The 13,038-nt window shown below is 35.0% G+C and overlaps 1 protein-coding gene across 1 annotated transcript; it reads right to left on the bottom strand.

Annotated features, from left to right (window-relative positions):
- Nucleotides 1–788: 788 nt before the first annotated feature.
- slc5a2 (solute carrier family 5 member 2) lies at nt 789–12,899 on the bottom strand. Its single transcript, XM_048160856.1, is given in 16 exon segments — nt 789–1,156; nt 1,301–1,436; nt 1,520–1,735; nt 1,839–2,007; nt 5,169–5,319; nt 5,432–5,539; nt 5,638–5,773; nt 5,871–6,100; nt 8,817–8,858; nt 8,861–8,896; nt 9,124–9,229; nt 9,340–9,444; nt 9,528–9,587; nt 9,690–9,794; nt 12,004–12,075; nt 12,197–12,899. Coding segments are annotated over 16 exon segments (1,986 nt in total). The 5' UTR covers nt 12,296–12,899; the 3' UTR covers nt 789–941.
- Between the last annotated feature and the right edge of the window lie 139 nt (nt 12,900–13,038).

The following is a 13,038-nucleotide window of genomic DNA, read 5'->3' as shown; positions in this document are numbered from 1 at the left end:
ATTAACAGATTCTGTAGACGTGTACAAATTCAAAGATTTAAATCAGTGTTTCCCAACCCTGGTCCTGGAGTACACTTATCAGTGTGGAGTACACATCTTCTCCGTTATCTGACACTCATTTCAGGAGTGTCTAGTAACAAACTGATGAGTTGAATCATTTGTGTTTGATTTCAAAGACACTAAATACACCCCCGGTTTCACGCAATAGCTTAAGCTAGTCCCAGACTAAAATGCATGTTTGAGCTGTTGTAACTGAAAGTAACATATCTTAAAATATGTCGGTGCCATTGTTTTGTCTCAAGATGCACACCAGTAATGTTTTTTTTTTTTTCTAGTGAACATTTATAAAAGTTACTTAAATATCCTAATTGAACTAAGGGCTAATCCTGATTTAGGCTAACCCTGTCTGTGAAACCGGGCCACAGTGTTGGGAATACTCTAGGCTTTTCACACTTGAAACAGTTAACCCTGGGTTACTCCTAAACCCCGGGTAAACGGAATCTTGCTTCACATTTAACACTGCTCATAATTTATCCAGAGTTAACAATTAATCCTGGGTATTCGTAAACCCGTGTTTCACACCGTTCCTAAACCCTGGATTAACATTCTTATTATTAATCGCTTTATAATATTAATATTGAACCACTGTACTCACATGAACTGATTTAAATATGTTATAGTACATTAATGGATCTTGAGAGAGGAAATGTCATTGCTCCATATGCAGGCCTCACGGAGCCATCGGATTTCAACAAAAATATCTTAATTTTCATTCCGAAGATTAATGAAGGTCTTATGGGTGTGGAACAGCATGAGGGTGAGTAATTAATGACAGAATTTTCATTTTTGGGTGAACTAACCCTTTAAGCGCAGTGTGAAAAGCCCTTCTAAGACCAGGGTAGGGAAACACTGATTTATGTCTTATGGTCAGGATTTCCTCCTCATGCATAGTATCCCCAAAAATAAACAGCCACAGACATCATTATTAGCGCATTAGCATTGACTAAATACTTCCACAGTGGTTCTTCACTTATGTCAGGTAATTGTTTTGATGCTTCTGCCACTTCCTCTTCTGTAGGCTCTGGAGCCTGAGCATCACTTATGCCACAAAACCAGCCAATAATCTTCATCATTATAGATCGGTCACCAGGTTCAACTATGGCAGAGAGTAGAGAATTAAAAATATATTAATAATAATAAATAAAGGACAAGGGTTGGATACCCCTGACCTAAAAATATACATTTTATCAACAAATGTTAATAATTTCTGTAAAATAAATGAAGCAACATGTCATCTTACTTTGATCCTCATCAGTTACGACCTTCTCCTTTTCATCTGCGTCTCTTCGTGCTTTCCTTCCTCGTTCCTGCTCTTCCTGGTCCAGATCGACCCTTTCTTCTTTAGAATGGCGTAAGGTAAAGACAAGGCGATGGAGCTTGGCAAAGAGGGCAAGGTAAATGTTATTAATAATAAATAGAAGTGTTTTAAGCTTCTTCAGCAGTTGATAAAACAACTTACATGTTTGTCCTCTATGGGTGGGGTGTTGTAGCTTACAAACAGCACTAGAATAATGGTGCAGAAGAAGAGCAGCATTGCAAAGTAAAGGTAATGAACTCCACATATAAGTTTTGGACAGGTGGATGGAAAGAGGCAGCTTCCTGAGCCATATGCATACTCGGGTACCATGCGACACAGACCCATAACCAGTCCTCCCATCAAGCCCCAGAAAGCCCCCTAAGGAACGAAAGGTGAGGATGCAAGCTTTTGGTAAATTTGTGTTGTAGGCATGTGACGTTACATTAAATGAAGACTAAATATGTACAAAGCAGACACTTACTGACTCATTGACTCTCTTCACAAAAATGGCAAGGAAGAAGACTGCTGCAATAGGTGGAGCTAAGTAACTAGTCACAGATTGAATATAATCAAACAGCTGACCACTCTGGGCTGCCTGGACAACTGGGATCCAGCAAATGCTAATAGCGACAATGCAGAGTATCCACACCCTGTTACAGAAGTTAATACATGTGTTCAGGCCATGAAAATCGTAGAAAGAAATGCAAATGTTATGACATTAAGGTTGAACCGCAAGTACAATAAATATAGTAACTAATTATTAGTGATCGACCGATATTGATTTTTTATAACCGATACCGATACCGATTATTTGCATGTCGGTTTATCGGTTATCGGTTTATGTACCCGATAACCGATATGCAGAACCGATATTTATTTACTGTTATACTTCTGTTTTTGACAATTATTACAACACAAATGAGCTGAACAAACCATTTTATTTATAACAATCACTCCCTCCTTGCATACAAAAAAAAAAAAAAAACTTTACTGAATAATATTAGCTGGAATATATAACATTATCAGGAAAGTAACAAATAAAACAGCATACATCATTGCATTTTCCAACAAGTGTTATTAATTATTATGTTTTGTCGGTCTAGATCATGAAATGCTTTCTGACAAAGTGCTGTAACTTATCTATGCATTTACACAAAACTATAAATTGGGCTACTCAACCGCGATCGCGTGTGGAGATACTAAATAATTTCCACAGAGCTGCATTTATTTAGATTTGTATTAACTAAATAATGGTTATGTAGTAAATCAAATGATTATATAATCTAATAAAGTTAAACAGCACTTGTCAGTTGGCATTTTATGATCTAAATTTAATCTAACGTTAAATCATGAAATGCCAACTGACAAAGTGCTGTTTGACTATAACTTAATCAACCGCGATCGCGCATGGAGATAATTAATTTCCACAAAGCGGTAGGCTATATTTATATGTGTATTAGCGAAATAATTGTTATGTAGTAAATGATAATATAATCTAGGGTGTTTAAACAAGATAATCTTGTCAAAAGTTTCATTCAGTGACCGTGCTTAATCCTCCTGATCATCCGTCAATTGCTAAGCAATATGAACGAACTTTTTCTTCTAGACTAATGGTGAGCAAATACAACAGATATTGAATTAAATTCAGCGCTTTTATTTTCAACATGCACTCATTCATGTCTGTTTTATTTAATTCATGTAAAGTTACGTCTTTATTGGGGCAGGACATGACGAATTACACTACGTGACTCAATGAGTTCGTCTCAATTGTTTAGAAACAAGCTGCATAAATTAACTATATCAGGAATTTATGTCTCAGATCTCATTTGTGCTTGTCTGTTATGTTAAATAAAGTTGATTAATTAAAGCAAACCAAGTAGAACATATACTTTACCTGTGCACTGAGTTGTTGTTGACTGATCTCCTCAGACGGAGGAAGTCTCAAAACGGCCACAAGATGGCGCCGTAAATCGGCGAATCCGATATTACAAAACCGATACCCGATTATGGAAAAATGCTTAAATATCGGAAAAATATCGGTAAACCGATACATCGGTCGATCACTACTAATTATTTGAGTAATATTAAAGCTGCAGTCCGTAAGTTTTGCCTTTTTTGTCGCCACCTCTGTTTGAAACATGCAATTGCAGTTATTTGCGGAATTATCATCTTTACGTGGGTTGTGCATCGGCAAGACTCCTCAGCGAGGATGAATCTAATGTTTGCTGTCAGTCGCTACATCGGTGTGGATACTGTACTTCAGAATCACAGATTCTACATCTTGGAAGTATGACCAACATAAGAATTTTCCGGAAAATGAACAATGTCTGCCACTTTTGTTCTGACCAACTGAGAAAAAAAGCATTACAATAAATCACGCTGATTAAATCTAACGATCGCTTATCTTGGATCACATCAAACCATGCAAATTATTATTATTGTTATACTTTGTTGTTTTGTTAATGTTAACAACATCAGCATTGCGTGACTATGTGTATTTAGTGTGTTACCTGTAGATTTCAATCTCTGTAGCCATTCCGCAGTCCGAAGTCTTTTGTTTTTGACTACAGTAATCCTTTCTGGATTACAATCCGCCATCAAAATGATAAGTTTAATTATTGCAGCTGCTGTGAGAAAAGGCTATAAATGATCCGCCGCCTGCAGCATCCTCACATGATATAGCCTACTAGCTGGGACTCCTTTCTTTCTGTTTACAGATGTGACGTAATGATGCAAAGATGAACAGCTACATGCTTGAATTTCCCGCGGAAACCCACCAGTACCATTTGAATTATAAAACATTATTATAGCTAACCGTTGTGAATCGGGCTAAGGTAAGGAGATAGTTTTCACATTCACTGGTTATGTACTTGCTCAAATATTGATTTTGGATCGTTTTTAACCAAAAAAAAAAGTGACGGACAGCAGCTTTAAATTATAATAATTAATATTTTTCCTGTCCTTTTTAGTAGTTTCCATATTTGTTGGAATTTAGGAGAAGGTTTGGGAGTGATCACAAACTAGATCTTATTTTTGTAGGTTCCTTGGTTACAAGAGATAACTGACCCAATCATACAAGAGAACGTTTCTATTTTATGCTTTGGCAAATTGGTGGAAAATTCTTAGGAAACTTTGTTTTGGGGAAAAAAAAAAAAGGAATCATGAAGGTCCGGCCTTAAACCCAACTGTCAATGAGATGTAAGCAGAAGCAGAATTCACCACAAATTTGCCAAAACATAAAATAGTTATGAATTGCAATGAGAGTGTTGAGGAGATAACAAAGATAGCAAAGTTGCTTGATGCAATTGATGTGGAAATTGTAATTATTTTCCGAACATTGTTTCTTCACAATTCCTCAAAATAATTACTAATTGTATTGTTAAAGGGATAGTTCACCCAAAAATTTAAATTCCATCATCATTTACTCACCATCTAGTTGTTCCAAACACAAATATTTTGCAGAAGGTTTGTAACCAGGCCACTTTGGGGCAACATTGACTTCCATAGTAGGAAAAAAAAGTACTATGGAAGTCAATGGTGCCCCAGAACTGTTCAATTTCCCACATTCTTTAAAACATCTTCCTTTGTGTTCAACAGAACAAAGAAACTCATGCAGGTTTGGAACAACCTGAGGGTGAGTAAATGATGACAGAATTTTAATTTTTGGGTGAACTATCCCTTTAAGAACTAGGAATTGGAACAAGAATTGGTATTGATGTAATTTGCACTATATAATTTGAAAACAGTATAAATTGACACACAGGCAGACCTAATTAGTGTGATTATACATATAAATTGAATGGATCCAAACCTTCCAACAACCATAAGCTCTTTATCTCTAGCTTGAGGCCGGATACGAGTCCAAATGTCCATGGTGAACAAGGTGCTACTGCTGTTGAAGATGGATGCTAGTGAGCTCATGAGAGCTGCTAACATAACTGCCAGCATTAAACCTCTGAGACCTGTTTAAGGATTGATTAAAGGCAATAGGATTGAGGATTAAAAAGTGCAACCCGAACTACTTTTAAATTAAATTAAACTTTGTAAAGGTATAAAGGATTATAATTAAATCACCTGTTGGCATTACAGAAACCACTAGTTTGGGGTAGGCAATGTTGGAGCAGCCGACCTCTGTGCCACAGACTTTGTTACAGATGCTTGGCTCCACACAGCCTACTTCATCTGAAAATTTTCATTTTTTATTGTTGGTATTCTCTGACCAAAATTGTAATTATAAAGACATGTGGTATTAAATATGCTTATACTATTAAAATACATACCAGGGTAAAGCACTCTGCTGATCATGCCTGGAAACACCATGAGGAACATAGGGAGCAGTTTCAGGTACCCACACAATATACATCCTGCCTTTACATGCGTCAGAGTGCGGGCAGCCAAACAGCGTTGCACAATTACCTGCAGAATACAACATGTAAAGTGAAAAAAAAAATTTAGCAAAGAAGACAGTGTTATATATTTAGAATTCTTTATCCCTAAAATACTCTGTCCTCACCTGATCAGTACACCAGTACCAGCTACCAATAATTGCGATGCCAAATAACACACCCGGCCATGGCAAGTCCCCAGTCGTGGGATCCCTGAGCAAATGAAAGGCATCCTCTCGTGGAGTGTAACATTGTTCAGAGATATTATACCTCTGAGGGTCAAGGGAAATCCTCTGAGATGGTAAAGATAAACTATACTTCTCCAGTAAGGCGTTGTAACCTCCAACTTCATAGAAGGCTGTTGACAAGTAGGGGACAAAACAAAAGTCAGTCAGTAGCTTTATTGATACTGCTTACATAAGTGTGTGTATGCCTATAAATATTAGGGCTGTCGATTTAAAGCGTTAATTAAAACTTATGGAGAAAGATGCTAGAATACTCACCCATACCAAGCGTTCTGCTCATATCACCCCAATTTTGTATGATCTCCACTGGCTTCCAGTTGCTTACAGTATTAAATTCAAAATTCTCTTGCTCGCTTTTAAATATTTGCATGGCTTGGCTCCCCCTTATCTTTGTAATGCTCATCCCCTACACCCCGACTCGCTCACTACGTTCCTCTGACTCTGGCCTTCTCGTTGTCCCTCGGCATCGCCTCTCTTCAATGTGGGGCAGATCATTCAGTGCGAGCGCACACAAACTCTAGAATTTTCTCCCCCGCTCAATTGTGTTAATAATATCTCTAAATTTAAATCATTAATCAAAACTCACTTGTTTTTTGAACATTATACCTCTGATTTGATGGTTTGACTGCTCTGCTTAATTAACTAATAGTTCTCTGAATGTTATGTTATGTCTCTTAAAGGGTTAGTTCACCCAAAAATGAAAATTTTGTCATTTATTACTTATCCTCATAACGTTCCACACCCGACTTCGTTCATCTTCAGAACACAAATTAAGATATTTTAGTTGAAATCCGATGCCTCAGTGAGGCCTGCATAGGGAGCAATGACACTTCCTCTCTCAAGATCCATAAAGGTACTAAAAACATATTTAAATCAGTTCATGTGAGTACAGTGGTTCAATATTAATATTATAAAGAGACGAGAATATTTTTGGAGCGCCAAAAAAACAAAATAAGGACTTATTTAGTGATGGCCGGAGCATAAATGAATCAGTGTATCGAATCAGCGGTTCGGAGCGCCAAAGTCACATGATTTCAGCCGTTGGCAGTTTGACACGCGATCTGAATCATGATTCAATACGCTGATTCAGATATAGTTATCAAATCTCCAGTAGGGGGCCCCGCGATCACGTTCCTTTTACCCCGTAGTAGTAATCTCGATCGCCCCACAAAAACGCAAAAAAAATCACTATTGCCCAAAGTTGTACTTTTAAACACCACGACGCATGCGGATGATGCTGAAGCAGGAGCCGGTCAATACTGAGCCAGCGGTCGGACGTAGAACACGAAGCCCGCACTGCGTTCACAACATCAACTGCGTATGACAATAGTTCAAATTGTCAAATAAAGTCGTTATTTTTGTTTTGTTTTTGCACACAAAATGTATTCTCGTAGCTTCATAACATTACGTTTGAAAGGATTAGTTCACTTTCAAATTCAAATTTCCTGATAATTTACTCACCCCCATGACATCCAAGATGTTCATGTCCTTCTTTCTTCAGTCGAAAAGAAATTAAGGTTTTTGATGTAAACATTCCAGGATTATTCTCCTTATAGTGGACTTCAATGGACTCCAAATGGTTGAAGGTCAAAATTACAGTTTCAGTGCTGCTTCAAAGCGCTCTACACGATCCCAGATGAGGAAGAAGCGAAATGATCGGTCATTTTCTAAATTTTTTTTTTTAAATGATATACGTTGTAACATTAAACGCTTGTCTTGAACTAGCTCTCTTCTTCTTCTCTAGTAGAATTCCGGCAGTGTAGACACTGCTAAGTGTATTACTGCCCTCCACAGATCAAAGTTTGAACTAAATTCTCATATACAATATGCTTGTGCAAGTATATAACAATTATTTCAAACTTTGACCTGTGGAGGGCAGTAATACACTTAGCAGCGTCTACACTGCCGGAATTCAAATAGAGAAGATGAAGAAGAGAGCGCTAGCTCAAGATGAGCGTTTGTGGTTAAAACGCATATAATTTTAATTTTTTTTTGGAAAATGAGCGATGATTTCTCTAGATAAGACCCTTATTTCTCGTCTGGTATCGTTTAAAGCCCTTTGAAGCTGCACTGAAACTGTAATTTTGACCTTGAATTGTTTGGAGTCCATTGAAGTCCACTATAAGGAGAATAATCCTGGAATGTTTACATCAAAAACCTTAATTTCTTTTCGACTGAAGAAAGAAGGACATGAACATCTTGGATGTCATGGGGGTGAGTAAATTATCAGGAAATTTGAATTTGAAAGTGAACTAATCCTTGAACCACTGTAGTCACATTGACTATTTTAACAAGGTCTTTACTACCTTTGTGGACCTCAAAAGGTGCAATGATGTTGCTGCCTATGTGTGGTTCAGATACCTCTCAGATTTCATCAAAAATATCTTCCAAAAGATATTGTGTTCTGAAGATGAATGAAGGTCTTACAGGTTTGGAACGAAATGAGAGTTAGTAATTAATTACAGAAATTTCATTTTTGGCTGAACTAACCCTTTAACACAGTACAGTGGGCCCTGTTTTTACAAATGAGAACAATATAAGCAAACCAACAACAGGCCAACAATATGGAAGTTAGTCTGGCTCAGTACATGTAGCAAAGTAAAAAAAAAAAAAAGATTAGTAAGTGTTAGTAAATTGATTATTTAAGTGTTGACAGTGGTTTTCAGTGTCAAACTTAGTGCTTAAACTTAGTTGATGTTTAACTCAGAAAAAAACAACCATTAAGAAGAGCATTTGTCGTCCTTCCTCAGGAACATGACATTGCATGGAGCTGTATGTAACTCTCATCAAGTAATAAGAATGAATGGATTCCAAGCAGTTGATACTTACAGAATCCCATGAGGACAAAGGCTCCACCAATGATAACAAAGTCTGGACAGTATCTGTATACATCAGCGCAGCCAGTCCTCCTACAGAGGTCATTTGCAAGACATTTTGTGGGCCACAACAAATGGACAGAGCTCAAATAGATTATTTTGTTCCTAAATGCTATTTAATATCAACATTGTCTAATACTGATTCTTTTCTAGAGATGATAAGCATTCCTGTTGCAGAAACAGTAGATAAAAACTTTGAATGTAGGCGTCTGCTAAATTTAGGCCTAAATGAAATGAGATGGATCAGCAGGTGATTTTACCTGTGACAGTATAGAGTGCTGTAATGCAGAGAAGAGCGATCACTGCAACATAGATATTCCAGCCAAGAGCCTGCTGTATAAAAACCGCTCCTGAGAACATGTCAACCTACAATCAGCGAGGAGGAGAAACTGGTGAATTGGTGACCTTTCACATGTGTAAAATAAGAAAACAGCTCATTCGTTTTTTCTATTATCCGGATTTGATTTTACACTTACAGAAATCTTTGTGAAGATGTAAAGGAAAAGTGAAACGACAGAGAGATACAAGCTAATTCTACTCCCTCCAAATCTTTTCTTGAGGTACTGTGGCATTGTAATCACCTTTTGGGCGAAAAAAAAGAGTCTTTTACTTACATTATTCAAATAAACATTTGTCATCTAAAAATGATGAAAAATGAACATACCCCTGCGGTTAAATAAACAGGGACGAACACCCAGCCCAGCAACAAAACAATAAATAATGCCTGTGAAACAGAAGAATTTTTTTATATTCAAAACTAATTATTGGAATCTCTTTCAAAATACACCAATGACAATATTCTTATTTATTAAAATGTCCAGTTTACATTCCACTCAAAACCCCCGACGGCTATTCCACTCGCAGCTGCTGTTCCTGCGAGGCCAACAAAATGGCCGCTGCCAATGTTGCTCGCAAAAAGAGACGTTCCCACCTACGTGTGCGATGTGAGGGGGAATAAACACATGGAAAAAGAGAAAATAAGCATTGATAATTTTTTTATATGAGTTGTATTGCCACAAAACTGTGACTTAAAGGGATAGTTCTCCCAAAAATTAAACTTCTGTCATCATTTACTCACCCTCAAGTTGTTCCAAACCTGAATTTCTTCTGTTGAACACAAAAGAAGATATTTTGCAAAATTTTGTTTAAACAAACAGTTGATGAGCCCCATTGATTTCCATTTTTTTTCCATACAATGGAAGACAATGGAGTCCATCATACGGAAGAGGATTAGGGGCAAGCAATAATAAAAAATAAAACCATCTCGAGATTAAAGTTGTTAAATTTTGAGAAAAAACACGTTAAATTTTGAGAAAAAAGTCGAAATAAAATGTTGAGAATAAACTCATTAAATTACGAGAAAAAACTCATTAAATTTCGAGAAAAAGGTCGAGATAAAATGTTGAGAATAAAGTCAATTAAATTATGAGAAAAAAAGTCATTAAATTACGAGAACAAGTTCGTTAAATTATGAGAAAAATGTCTTTAAATTTCGAGAAAAAGGTTGAGATAAAATGTTGAGAATAAAGTCGTTCAGTTACGAGAAAAAGTCATTAAATTACGAGAACTCGTTAAATTTCGAGAAAAAAGTCGAGATAAAATGTTGAGAATAAAGTCGTTCAGTTACGAGAAAAAGTCATTAAATTACGAGAACTCGTTAAATTTCGAGAAAAAAGTCGAGATAAAATGTTGAGAATAAAGTCATTAAATTACGAGAATAAACTCATTAAATTACGAGAAAAAAGTCGTTAAATTACGAGAACAAATTTGTTAAATTATGAGAAAAATTTAGTTAAATTTCGAGAAAAAAGTTGAGATAAAATGTTGAGAATAAAGTCGTTAAATTTCGAGAACAAATTCGTTAAATTATGAGAAAAATGTCATTAAATTTCAAGAAAAAAGTTGAGATACAATGTTGAGAATAAAGTTGTTAAATTACGAGAAAAATTCGTTAAATTATGAGAAAAATGTCGTTAAATTTCAAAAAAAAAAGTTGAGATACAATGTTGAGAATAAAGTTGTTAAATTACGAGAAAAAGTCGTTAAATTACGAGAACAAACTCGTTAAATTTCGAGAAAAACGTTGAGATAAAATGTTGAGAATAAAGTCATTAAATTACGAGAATAAACTCATTAAATTACGAGAAAAAAGTCGTTAAATTACGAGAACAAATTTGTTAAATTACGAGAATAAATTTGTTAATTTAATGACTTTATTCTCAACATTTTATCTCGACTTTTTTCTCGAAATTTAAAATTTTTCTCATAATTTAACGAATTTGTTCTCGTAATTTAACGACTTTTTTTCTCATAATTTAATGACTTTATTCTCAACATTTTATCTCAACTTTTTTCTCGAAATTTAACATTTTTCTCATAATTTAACGAATTTGTTCTCGTAATTTAACGACTTTTTTTCTCATAATTTAATGACTTTATTCTCAACATTTTATCTCGACTTTTTTCTCGAAATTTAACGACATTTTTCTCATAATTTAACGAATTTGTTCTCGTAAATTAACGACTTTTTTCTCGTAATTTAACGAGTTTATTCTCAACATTTTATCTCAACTTTTTTCTCGGAATGTAACGAGTTTTTTCTCGAAATTTAACAACTTTAATCTCGAGATGGTTTTATTTTTTTATTATTGCTTGGCCCTAATCCTCTTCTGTAGAAATAAAATGTTGAGAATAAACTCGTTAAATTACGAATTTGTTCTCATAATTTAACAACTTTTTTCTCGTAATTTAATGACTTTATTCTCAACATTTTATCTCGACTTTTTTCTCATAATTTAACGAATTTGTTCTCATAATCTAACGACTTTTTTTCTCGTAATTTAATAACTTTATTCTCAACATTTTATCTCGAAATGTAACGAGTTTTTTCTCAAAATTTAACAACTTTAATCTCGAGGTGGTTTTATTTTTTTATTATTGCTTGGCCCTAATCCTCTTCCATACCCATCAACTGTTACTCATATTCTTCAAAATATCTTTTGTGTTCAGCAAAATAAAGAAATTTATGCAGGTTTGGACAAAATTTTCATTTTTGGGTGAACTATCCCTTTAACATTTAATCTAAAGAATTTACACAGGTTTTTAATTGAACTTTTAATTTTAATAAAGTTATTACTCACAGGCCACCACACCATGGTCCGACCTGCAAGAAAGTAGCCGCCTACGGTGCCACGATTAGTCCTAAATGTAGACTAAAAGATGAAAATAAATAAATATTTGCTACATTCTCCATAAATTAAAAAATGTAATTTTAACAGACATATCAATTAGCAGCTATCTGGCACTTTAAAACACAAAAAAATTTTCACCTACCCAAATTCCTACTGCAATAACCACCAAAAAGTAGCCAATAATCACACTGATGTCAGCTGGATTGTTGATGGTTACGTGTTTCTCTGTAGTGTTCTCCATTTTTGTAGGCAGACAGACACAATGCTAATTTCATTTATGAGATGACAAGATGTGAAACAAACACCACGGATGAAGCACTCGACAAAGAAAAATTGTCTTCATACAGGATTTGAGGGTAAAATCCATGATCTTTGCCCACATGGCAAAAAAGGCTGATGAAGGAATATTATCAACAACAATAATTAACTTATTACTAGTACCCACTCGGGAAAGACTAACACTTTTAAGCATTAAATGTTAATCAAACTTACATCTTATATGCTGTAGTACTTTCAATAGAAAACAAAAGAGTGTAGTATTTAAATTATTGTTTAATTACATAATAAAAGGCATATGAGAAAGCATTAATATGGGCTCTTTAAAATAACAGAACAATTTCCTTGTTGTTACAGTGTAATACATTTGAGTAATATTAACTTACATGTATTTGCTATAGCATTAGGTGCATGTAATTATGCATAATTTACTGTTATTACTAAGTACATTTAACACTAAAATAACGTTTCTTCTTGTTTGTGTTTGACACCAATGTATAAAACGTAAAGTAATGTTTGGTATTTATGGTTTTAAATATACATCACTTATTAATAGTCACTGTACAGTTCTAACCTTATTTGGAAATAACTAAAAGAGGAGGGGAAAACTATTGTAAGGTCTGGTTAATAATCTTGCACTTTGGTGTGTGACAGTATCACTACTTCACTGCTTTAAAATGCTACAACAACTCCCCTATATTTGCAAGA

The sequence above is a fragment of the Megalobrama amblycephala genome, linkage group LG16 (genome assembly GCF_018812025.1).
Source record: "Megalobrama amblycephala isolate DHTTF-2021 linkage group LG16, ASM1881202v1, whole genome shotgun sequence".
In the NCBI taxonomy this organism is placed as follows: Eukaryota; Metazoa; Chordata; class Actinopteri; order Cypriniformes; family Xenocyprididae; genus Megalobrama; species Megalobrama amblycephala.
This window is presented reverse-complemented; position numbering and strand designations above follow the sequence as displayed.